The sequence below is a fragment of the Varroa destructor genome, unplaced genomic scaffold (genome assembly GCF_002443255.2).
Source record: "Varroa destructor unplaced genomic scaffold, Vdes_3.0 BEIS01000005.1, whole genome shotgun sequence".
NCBI classification, from domain to species: domain Eukaryota; kingdom Metazoa; phylum Arthropoda; class Arachnida; order Mesostigmata; family Varroidae; genus Varroa; species Varroa destructor.
This window is the reverse complement of record NW_019211458.1, coordinates 30,416,779-30,429,064: the sequence shown is the minus strand read 5'-3', so window position 1 is coordinate 30,429,064 and position 12,286 is coordinate 30,416,779. Positions and strand designations below refer to the sequence as shown.

General features: G+C 38.4%; 1 protein-coding gene across 1 annotated transcript in view; it reads right to left on the bottom strand.

Annotated features, from left to right (window-relative positions):
- The window catches only part of LOC111250867 (uncharacterized), a 37,447-nt gene extending 26,508 nt beyond the window's left edge, over positions 1-10,939 (bottom strand). Inside the window, exons 1-3 of the mRNA XM_086990503.1 lie at positions 7,099-10,939; positions 5,803-6,741; positions 1,303-1,682 (exon numbers count right to left, since the gene is read on the bottom strand). Coding sequence (XP_086846629.1) covers positions 1,303-1,682; positions 5,803-6,703 — 1,281 coding nt within the window. The 5' untranslated portion in view covers positions 6,704-6,741; positions 7,099-10,939. The remainder of the gene's footprint in view (positions 1-1,302; positions 1,683-5,802; positions 6,742-7,098) is intronic.
- Between the last annotated feature and the right edge of the window lie 1,347 nt (positions 10,940-12,286).

Below are 12,286 nucleotides of genomic sequence, written 5' to 3'. Positions count from 1 at the left end.
TATATGACTGCGATTTGCAGGCAGTTAACCTGACAGATGATAACAACACCGTTTCTATTAAAAAAATTTCCGCTATAAATCTCACTTGCATTCAAACCTGTCATGGTAAGACGCTAAACGAATAACTAATTGTAAATTGTAGTTGGGAACAGTAATCAAAATCGTTTTTAAAGTCGCAACTTATACGTGAACACTTAGCGAATCTGCATGACAAGCTGAATTTTTTTTACATGTTATATAACATAACAAAATTCAAAAAATATATATCACGTAGTAATTGATTAAATTGTCTTGAAGATAATCAACCAGAGACTACCTGTTGTAGCCGGATAAAAGCTAAAGGATATATTGTACAAATGAATACAAACGTTGAGCTATGAAATAAAATAATCCAAGCTCGACTATCACCGTCTTGATTTTTTATAATATTTACAAAAAAAAAAGAGGACAGATAACCGAAATCGTCTTGCATACATCTTGGAAACTTCACTTTTTAACTTAGAAGTGCTTGGAATGGCTAGCAAAGGCGCTTCGACTAAAACAAACTCATTTGTTTGTCGACTTTTAAAAAACTACTAAACTTTAACCTATGGTGAGCTGTCAATACTGAAACCTTCTTCTTTCTATATATAAAACATTTTTGTCAGTAATGCAATTCTGACGTAACGAAATAAGACGATAAAAACCCAGTCCTAACAGTAACTCTTAGTACTCCTCAGAAATGATACAGAATTAGAACTGTAATTGAATCACAGGCCTCGTGTTACCTGCTTTCAATAAATCGACTCTCGGAGATCGGCCTCGTTCTCCCGAAATCCGGAAACAAAGTTATCCTTATGTCCGCTATAGTCGTTAGAGGAACACAAGCATACACAGCAAGTATCCATATATTACACTTTAGGCGACGAGACTCTCACTTAAGAAAGGCAAACTTCAATTGAACTTTAGTATTTAATACGATTTCACCGTAGCACCCCGTGCTGTTAAACAATATACTTAACATTTAATCAGATCAGTTTATGATCTCTGCTCGATATTTGGTTGTACCTGTTGCGTAAGATGTTTATAGGTGAAATGTATAAATTTTATAATTATCGTTAATTATTACGTCTTTGTTTTTCTCTTTCTCTCGACTAGCACACCGTTAATGCTCTATATAGTAATAGTAATATATATACTACGGTCTCGACAGATCTGCTTTCTCGCGCTTAATGTCTTCTATATGCAGCCGTTTTTCCTGTGCAGATGAATCCGCGTAATCGGCACCCCGCGACCACACTTCGCACAGCAGCAGCATCGAACATTGGGGTGCGCGATTTTGCAGTGATCTTCAAGGGCGTGACGTCGTCTAAAGAGTCTCGAGCATATGTCACAGACGTAACTCAATGCCATATGCTCCTGGAAATAGTGATCTTGTGCGGCCCGATAATAGCCTGTTTCCACACCGCATAGGACACACTGAAAGCGGCCATTCACCTTGACACAATGACGACGCGTTGAAAACGACCCGCCGACGTCATCTCCAGCTGCAGTGGCGACAGATGCCCCAGCTGAAGGTCTCGATAACGTTGGGCCAGTCAGCACGGTTGGCGTAGGATCGTTCTCGTACGATGTAAACTGTTGATCATCTACGGTCGACCAGTAACGAATAGAATGGCGAGCTTTTCTCATAGAAAGAACTCCTGCAGGAAAAACAGTAACTCAGCTTAATATATCTTCCACATTTGATATGCCTAAAATGGTTATGCGAAACACATTGGTGCATCAGCTACTAGCCAACAAAAATGAACGTTCTTTAGTATCGCGCTGTATCCCGGTCGCTGTACGATCGTTGTAGGGAAATATATAAGAATCAAAACTAATAAATAAGAACGTTTAATTCTTCGTTTTGGGTTTATTCCTAAACTAGCAAGTACGAAACTAGCGTACGAAGAACTGAATGTTCAGGTGGCATGCAGCAATTCCAATCGGACGGTTGTATTCGGGGAGTAAATGAACAAAACGCTGACTTACGGTGCAAGTGAAGTTACGTGAGGGATAACTGAAGTAAACTTACTTCTTCACAGAGTCAAGATTTGTCGGTTTTAAAAACAATCAGTCAGGTAGTCATTAGGTCAGCGTTCGAGCATAACTCAGATACTAATGAACCCTGGGAAGAGAACAGACGTACCGATATTTGCTGATCTCAAATATGCTATTTTCTAAATGACCCATGTGTCTAAACATGACCAACTTTATTGAGCAGTTTATATCCGAAAGAACAAGTGATCTTATCGTTATAGCTTACTAGATTTGCCTTAAGCAGAGTTCTCCGGTTCACTCAAATACACCATACACTATTCGGGAATTATTCACATCAAGCGGAAATATCAATAGTTTGACACATTTCGAAACTTTCGCATTACAGAAACTTCCGCCATTTCGTCGACTCGAAGTCAAGTAACTTTTTTGCCTAAGTTCATACAGGTCATTTGCAATTGCTCAGTTATCTCGTCGTCCGTTCTTTTTAAAATTGTCTAAAATTTTTTTTTATTCATTTTTACATGTAATTTATACACACAATTCACTGTAGCAGGTCACGTTCGGGTTAAACCTAGCAAATAACTGTCTCCCGTTTTCGGCATCTTCTTACTGAGCCGTCTCAGTGCGACCTTATCAGACCGACCCCGCAACACGGTTGGTGGCGCTGAAAAAAGAACTTAGGATTAGGACTGTATAAACATCAGCTGTCCGATAGTACTCGGGGTTAAGCTATAAGATGAACATTCATACATATACAAAGCACGAATTTAAACTTGCTAAGAAATCAGGTAACGGAGAGAACGATATACTAGTACAACAGTAGCAACAATAGTTGTTACTATTGTACTAGCTATAAACGTACGAAGACATTTATAGCGTACTAAAGTAACTGTACTGGCAAAAAGAAATAACACCGTTCTACTAGACGAACCGTATATATTTATTATTATTTTTATTTTATATAATTTATTATTATATAATGAAACATACTTTATCGCGTCGTATCTCTCCCGACCTTTATATGATTCACTATATTGCTAGACGTATATTGTACTATACATCTATTTGTGTGTAGATCCTTACGAGCTATCCACATTCGTATCACTGTAATTGTTTTTGAGATTCCTCTTCTTTACGTTATTGGCCTCCTCACATATCTAAAGCGATTTCCCCAACTGTTCTTTATCTACCGTTTGTCTGACCTCTCCCATACTATCCTCTCCTAGATCCTTAGGTATCCTATGGCAACTCCTATAGTCATCTTTCTACGAGTGTATTCTCGTATCTCATTGGTAAGATATCCCCTTTATCGCACTGAGTTAGGCAAAAAAAAACGTTCGCCTGTCACATCGTTCACTTTCATTCCCTTACCAACATACTTCGCTTACATAGATCATTAATCACAATTAGCTGTATATTAGGTACGAGTAGTTTTATAGATCATTAGATAAAGTACCAGTCAAATCCGACCTTATTATTTTGTTTTGACATAATATACATTAGTAATCATCTGCCCCATAGCTGCATTTGTGTATGTGTGTAGCTTTCTATTTAAGTTCTGCGTTTTTATAGTGATCTTATATGTATTTTTACACTAGATACTTGTTTCTATTTTCATTATTATAAGATAACGCAGTAATGACATGAACTATCCCAAGTGAAAATGGATAATGTGGCTTTCTTCTGACAGCTTCTAGCAACGGTGATACATAGTTCTTTATTAGAAACCTGAGTAAATCGGATGTTTTGCTTAGCGCAGACAACTTCTGAAATAAACTAGACTTACATAACAATAATAGTGATAATAATGGTTCTGTACAGTCAAAATATGCCAAGGATTTGACTAGCAGAAAATGCGAGTATATTTGAGCAGTTTTTTTTCATGAGACAACATTGTGAAGCGCTACATATAACTATCTCACAAAAATACAAACGGCACAATAATTAACTGATACACAAAATAAAACTAATTAACAATAAAATGCGTGCTAAATGAAACAGCCGCTAATTGAGAATCTGCCATCGAGAACGTCTCGAAACATATGCCTAAGGCAATTAGTAAATGATTATATTTTTATCCATTTTACTGCCTTAGCTTGACTCTACTTGGTTTTGTTATTCCTGATGGATATACGCGGCCCATTGCTATTTCCAAAGCCCTGGCCGCGGCGTAGACAGCAACAGAGCCGGTCATTTGAATGAAGTGTCTTAAAATGATGGTTAAGCCCTTGCATTCGATTAAAACGTCTGCGACATTACTGGCACTCGTAATCTATAGGTAAATGCTCCTGGAAATAATGGCCTTGATATCCAGTTTCAGTTCCATAGATGAAGCATTGAAAACGGCCATTGACCTCAAGGCAATGCCAACGCGTCGAAAAAGCCTTGGTATCTTCAGACGCCTCTACTCGGTAACGTCGTTAGCGGAAGAGCGCCGAGTGAATTCTCTATGGGGTGACTGGCTCAGGTCCTCGTATAGGCTTGGGCAGCCGGTCCTTTTTTTATTCGTCGGAAGAACCATTTCATTTAACATTATGCTACTATAGTATCAATATCGGGAAAGTCCTGCAACGTCTAACCATAACTGAAACATCGATGTGGTATTTTGTGGACAGGCCAAAAAGGCAAAACGTATGAGGTTGCTGTTTACAATCGCCACTTTACACTGATGAAGTCGATTTCGCTTATAATCTACAAATCGCAACTTTTGCTCGTCTGATATACAAATATAATACATAATTACGATTGCTAAAATGCAATGGTATAAATCGAACACGAAAGCAAAAACAATCATACATCCCTATGTTATATTTATCTGGAATTAAGTCTGACGACCCGCTGGGCTTGAGCATATCAATAAGCGAAGGAAAGGAATAAATGTATGGTACCCTAAATTTTCATTGTGAACGTTACGTTAGTAAACTATAGGCAAACTGGTTACGGGTTTCGTTCTAAAGGAATACAAGTAACATGCTTAGTTATTCCTTAACGCCATACATGAACAATAATTTTCTTTTAAAACGTTGCTCCTTTTCTTTAGTATAAGTTAGAATAATGAGTGCTTTATTAGTTTAACACCAAAATCTTTGCAGTCTATTAGGTTAACCATGTAGAGCGTGTCTTTCTGGCAGTCTCCTAACATTGGCCAACATGCTTTTTTTGACTCATTTAAAAGAAGCGGGTCTCATTGCTTCTTTCCTGTACTTGACCAAATCTTGATTTATCTGGAATCAAAGAGATAGGTTACTATGTTACAATACATTCATCGCGACTACTTCTTTATTGACAGTGTTTTCAAGGAATTACCCAAAATCAACTACATTTCTACAGCTAACCTTCAGCTGTCTTCTTTTTGTAACAGACCTTGCTACAGGCACGAGGCATTGTGTCGAATACCTGTTCAGAGGATCTACTATATATATATCTAGCAAAAAATAAAAACAGCAATAGTACCGCACGCTATTCGTCTATATTTGTCCAATGTTCACAATTGTTTTAAAGGTAACTCTACAAGCAATTACATAATCCAATCTGTACAGCTGTCTTTCGTTTATTAATGTACATCGTATTATACATAGACGCCGATTTACTTATTATTACCGTGGAATTTTCGCACAACGACCTTTTTTTTTATACCTTGTTATATGAAAGGATGTATTTTTCTTTCCAGTTCCACAGTGACGAACGAATCACAGAATGCGTAGGTATTAAGCAAGCTCGAATTGTTCGTTGTCTCGGTGTTGCTACGCTCTCTTCCCGTATCTTTTTCCACAGCTTATTGTGCACGCTCTCTGCACGATTGCTGTCTACGATGAGAGGATTTCATGTGCATAGCCCGTGCGGCCGTCGACGCAAACGACCTATCACAGAATGCGCAGGCATATGGCTTTTCGCCAGTGTGCTTTGATCGCATGTGGTCGCGGAGTCGTTCAGTGCGCAGAAACATTTTCGAACAGACTGAACATCTTAGAGAGGACGGAGATGCCGCGTGAAGCCGATAGTAATGGTCACGTATTGAGGTATACAGCTTGTTCTGGTAATCACAAAGAGAACAATAGTAAACACCATCCGTTTGCTTGCCACCGCCGACGCAATGGATTTTACTATTGAATTTGTTGTCAACTTGTGTATCACTATAACGCTCTATATGGGTATCAGTCGGTTGCTTCTGCTGCTGACTTTGCTGACCATCATTGTCATCCTTTGTGCCCTGCTTTTGCTGTTTTTCCGTCTGTTGCTCCTCGAGTGGTTTTCGACATGCGTTGCGGTGACGACAGTTAGCACGTTCATGATGGCGGAACTTCTCGCGCCTCTCTAATAACCTCTCCTGGAGTCGTTCCTCTTTGATTCGTCGCGAAATCGCTAGCGGCGCCAACGTTGCTTCAACGTCGTCATTGTCACCACAGCCAATACAAATAGGTCTACCTGCTGCTACATCGTTACGGTGAGCGTAGTATCTACTTGGCGTTTCACTACAATTGAGATTGTCCTGACTTCTGTCAACGGGGTTGACCTGATTTTGAAGATTACACTCACTAGTAGATTTTACTCTCACGGCTGGTGCGGCATTGCACCACACAACAATGTCCTTGTCGTTGTATTCGTTACAATTCGCTACTTGGTCAACGTTGCCGTCGTCATGAATTGTGACAGCGACACTGCGTACGTCTTCGATGACCATACCACTAACATTTTCGAAAGTGTCATTTGACCTTTGCCCTGGTGATAGAAAAAAGTTCGGTTATTGAAGCACTTGTTTAGTGCGTCACGCTTTTGAAAGGTGCGCGCCGAATTAGATCGTGGTAACTTTATATACGTATGTATGTATATAAAGTTACCACGATCGGCTCCTTATAAGCCGAAAGGTCACAACAATGTCGTTATATTATCTGGCTCGTATAGTCTGATTTCATGATGCGACGGGATAACGATCATATTATATGTACATACGGGGATCGACTGGGTGCGTGAAGTAAAGGTGGGGATTACTTATTTTTATAGTATAAAAAAAAACCGAAAGTGTGTGTATATGTGATAATTCTATTTATCCAATCATTAAGAATTGACTTCTCTCACTTTTTTATTTTTATTAAGTTCCACCAGTCGCTTTTAAGCGATTTTAGTTTTGTTGATGCTCGGTTGTCCACTGTTGCGCTACTTTCCTAAGAAGTCGCTGTCGAATTCATTGAAAGGTTGTATCTGAAATGAAAAGCAATATTATTAATATGCTCAGAATATACTCTCAAGCTTTACTATCCACATAATGGTGTAACAAGTACGCCAAAGCATTAGATTTATAATTATCTTGTTAAATAAGATTTTAAATATCCTGGTTCTATCTTACTAACAGAAAAGTACCTGTATAACGATATATTATTTTTATTAAATAAATGCATCGCTTTATATTGCCATTGTTTCCTAGTAATATGTCTATAACTAACAATATGTGTATATATTTAGATTGTAATATATAGATAATGTATTATTTTGTAATGTGTATATATTTTCAATAATTATATTATTACGAACATGTAAATTGAGTTGTATAGGACCCTCACAGGTAAATTATTTTCTACGAATGTTTTTGTTCTAGCTCCTCTAAAGGTACTTACAAAGGGTACTGACATACAGAGGAAATGGCTTGGAATGGGTTTTCTAACCGCAATGCGACAACAAAATTGCCGGTCGCAATTCAAGTTCATTGCCCACATGGTTATGGATATGTGATATTTGTTTTTATACTACCACTACAATCGCTGATGATATGCAGTAACTGGGATGGCGTAACGGTAAAAATGATTCCCTTTATTGATGTATGTGATCTTGTTGCTCGTTTATCGATAGGTGCTTGAGGACGATAAATGTGTTACTGTACAATATATATATGAACTTCTAATAGAAATATGCGCAAACCCTTATAAGTCTGCTACAGCCACATGCACCTTTTGTTATGATATAGAAAACATAAGGATGAATGAGTAAGTAACAGTGTTGTTTATAGAAAATGATCTTAATATTTGAGAAAAGATGCGTATACGCACTGTTATCTTTCATGGTGAGCCTTAGCTGTCCTTTCTAGATACGGACAAATTTTCTGAATCGGTGTTTTTTTAAAAACTGTAACTATCGTTGCTGACAATGTTTATAGCAAGTATATTAAGCTGACTATCCCTTAACGACGGAGGTTTTATTAATATAGCAAACTAGGCCTATTCCACCTGATTTTGAGTTTCGAGGCCAGCGAGTAATGTCTATTGATGCAAAAACGTTTTAAAAAGTTTTACGTTTGTAAATCTGGAAAACATAAATTTACATCTTTATTTATTCTCTGGGCAGAGAAATTCACACCTATTTTGCTCGTCAGCATATGCTTCTAGAAGTAGATAAAATTGGTGTAGGACCACTTATTGTAACAGGTACGTAAGAATACCGCATGGTAAACCGTTGTATTCAATGTACATAAATACGAAACTTCATAAGTATTATAGAAATAAGTAGCATCTACGCCTTCGATCGTGATTTGAGTGTTTTCACATACGCCGATTTATGCATTAACTTATCAAATGGTTTCTCTCATCTTGCGTACGCTTTCAAAATAAAAGTGTGCGGGACAAAATATAAAATTGGATAAAACTAAAAGCATAAGGAGCTGCTTTAAAAAATAGATCCTGCCTTGGACAAAGTTGATAATAACAGGTAAGCATTGAAAGTCGACAATGCCACAGTATCCTATCAGTCATGCGTACAATCGTCGTTTGTTACATTATATTCATTATTAGTTAGTTAGTAGTATTCTCTTCTGTTTTGATTGCACGGTGCAGTTTATAAGTATATACAAACTTCGTAGGGGGATGAATTGTATCAACATACATTTTTGGGTGATGTACACAAATGATTTAATTATATCCATATATCTAGGTACATATAGAAAATGTTCGGAATCAATTGGGCAATACCTGATGTCCCTGCTTATAAATTGCATCTAGAAACATATATTTGGATGAAGTTGTTTCATCATGCGCCAATAAATACACTCGTCATGGATGTGCTTGCTTAATGCGATTGTCATTCGCGTCAGTTATGACTTCAATTCGAGACTTACCCGCTCATAAATTATTTTCAAAAAACTGCTTAGATAAACGCATAATTTTTTGACAGTAACTGTCAGTAAAGCAATCTTGGTTCAACTTGTCAGCGAAATACTATTTCGTCGACTTCTGGTAAGCCAACTATCCTAAAAAATCATTCGTCCAAAAAGGCCAAAATGCGCAGAAAGGTGGCACAGACTATTTGAGGCCCTTGAGACTTATCCGGACGACCTAACTAGCAATCTATGGTATGATATGTGACAACATATTGCCTTGAAATAACCAGTATTTCGAGTATCAATTCAAACATGGCTTCTTTGGGCCATTTTGGTGCATTCTAGACTTCTTTCCATCTAATCCCTATTGTGTACTTATCGTTTGCAGCCGCGAAAGGTTCTCTCCACGATCGCTCTAAAAGTGCACAAAGACTGAAAGAAACAACGATTTCGAACCCATCGTTCTCACGCCGCCAAAACAGCTTATAATTTCGGTTGGGGGGGGGGGGGGTCCAGGGCAAAAGCATTGTAACATAGCTGATATTCGATCATATTCCGAAGACGAACTTTCTGCGTCTGCCATAGGAAGTTTATGATGTTTTTAAGAAAGAACAGGTCTTTTTCTAGTAGCAAGAATAACGAATGAGCACGTGCTAGCTTAGCGGATGATCAGCCCGCCAACATTTGTTTCGGTTTATCCTAAACAGTCGTTTGGGTTCTGGTCAACTGAACTTGATTAGTCTCGTGTGAAAAAAGCTTCGTTGCGCGACGCCCTGACACTAGGGTACCCCATTGTAGACTATGCTATTTTCCGTTATATCATACAATAGTTTTGTGAAATCGAAACGAAGCTACTATTTTAAGCGAATGTGTAACAATTAGTTAATTTAACTCATTAACACACGGAGATTACTAAATTACGTCTTCATATGTTAAAGTTTTTTCGCTGGGTCTTTGCTCGATACCTTTAGAAGCTGTTCACCGTTAGTAAAGGGAATGTCGTAACATTTTCTTATCTACTGTGCATCCTGGAGATGACGGCTAGTGGGAAGCGTAATGTGAGTGAGTTATCTGATGCAAATGGAGGCTAACGATATAAAATACCATTTGCTGATTTTCTGTCTCGAAGGGCAGCTTCAACGATTCGCTTAACGTTTGAACATTAGCTCATATCATATACTATACAGCCATTTAACATAACAATCGTATAAATTTTATATCCATAGATGAGCTTAGTTGCATTTCATAATGGGACATAATGTACTATATAATATTTATGCGTTTCTCAACGCTTGTCACATGTCATTGTGCGCGTGCACTGCGCCTACTCGTCGACCAAACCATAATGATAATATTCATTGTAATCGTAATTATATCTAGCTCTTAGCCTATTTGTTCTGTGACCGCACATTGCACGGCTCCTGTTCGGTAAGTTGAAAAAACTTTATTACGCTGACGTCTTATGGATGTGAGGATGCTAAACAATATCAAAAACCTTGCATATTGCACAGATCCTAGGGGATCCTAGGTATACAGGAGCCTCTCATACATGTATTAACAAAAGTCGTTCGGCATGCATGTTTTGTTAGGTAAGCCCACTCATGTAAATTCAAAGCTTGTTACGTACACCGTTTTCTGTCTTTCTTGTTGATTTGCGTCTATTTACGACTACTATGGTACTACTTTCGCACTACTGAGTCTATTACTTTGTCTTTCCACTTATCATGCCATCAGCAGTATTCGTGATGACTCTAATTATTAAATAACAACGTCCTGTTCCGCTTTCGCTCGATCTTTCCACCACAACGTTATTCATCAACTTAACCCATCTAAGGATTACGTTCCTGCTCAATTGCAACGATTGATTCGTGACTTTCCCGTAAATCGGCACTGCCCCAACTCATGTGCGTACTTAAATGTAGGTGATGGCTAGTATCAATACGCTGAACGTTTCTCGTAAGCCGACCGTGTTTAGCCACTTGGTGTTGGTACAATACTGCATTGCTTGCGAACATCCGCCCGCAGAGTACACAGCTGTACGGTTTCTCCTTGGTGTGCCGTGACCGTTCATGTCGCTTAAGGTGTTCGGATCGAACGAATCGCCGAGGGCAATATGAGCACTGAAGTGGCTTGACGGACGCGTGCCGATGATAAAAGTGCTTCTTCATTTGGCCAGCGGTCTTGCCCTGATAAAGACAGAAACTGCAGCAAAACGCCCCCTCCATGTTCCGTACGCCGCCCTTGCAATGCAGATGGACGTTGAACACCTAAAAGGCATTAGAAGGCGGCAGAAGATAATGTTACTGTCGCTCTCGTTTATCTATCATTGCCTTCATGCGTAGCACGTGAATTTGACGCTCCACTTACGCTTAAATGACTGATTAAATGCATAAACAAAACGGTAAATAATCTAACACGTTGGATTATGGTAGTGTGGGTTAGAAATGAGATGGGAACAAAAAAGAGGTTCACGAGTAATGAAGGCCGCAGAACTACCAATAAAAATAGGATCGACGAGATCTTTTGTACTAGTAATGTAAAACGAAAACTTCTTTTTCCTAATAGCTAAAATGCAAAAATCTATTGCACCTGGTCAGGCGGTAGGCCAAGCTCGATGTCGGCACTGTCCGGTGGAAGGTCCAATATATTAGCATGCAAAGAATCCAATGAGAAGCCTACGCCTCGGAATGTGTTTCCTGAGTAACAGAACGGCAGTATTGAGTAATTTTGATTAGTTAGTCACAACTTAAATACGATAAAACAAACTTGAACAGATTTTTCTAGAGTCGGATCGGCAGAAGTACACGAGGCTTATTCTGATTGTTTTCAAATTTGCCTTCAACTAGTTTAGCGAATGCTATAAAGTCAACTGTCGCATATTGTAATTTTAGCATATTGAGTGGCCAGTGCTTCCTTACACATGGTTTTCTTGTACAATTACGGAATACATCGTCATATTAAAAGCTGTAGAAAGCATACAATATTGAAGTTCTTTTTTGGTTTCGATGCATCGGCAATACTCGGCTTGAGAACAACAATTGTTCATCCCTGAAAGAAAAGTCTTGTATTAGCATTGATTCTAGATATTTTAGATTAAAACATCTATAGCGTCAATGCACATTTAATAGTATGTTCGCACGGTTACCATTTGAATGTTCGTATTACTTTTCGATTTAAATT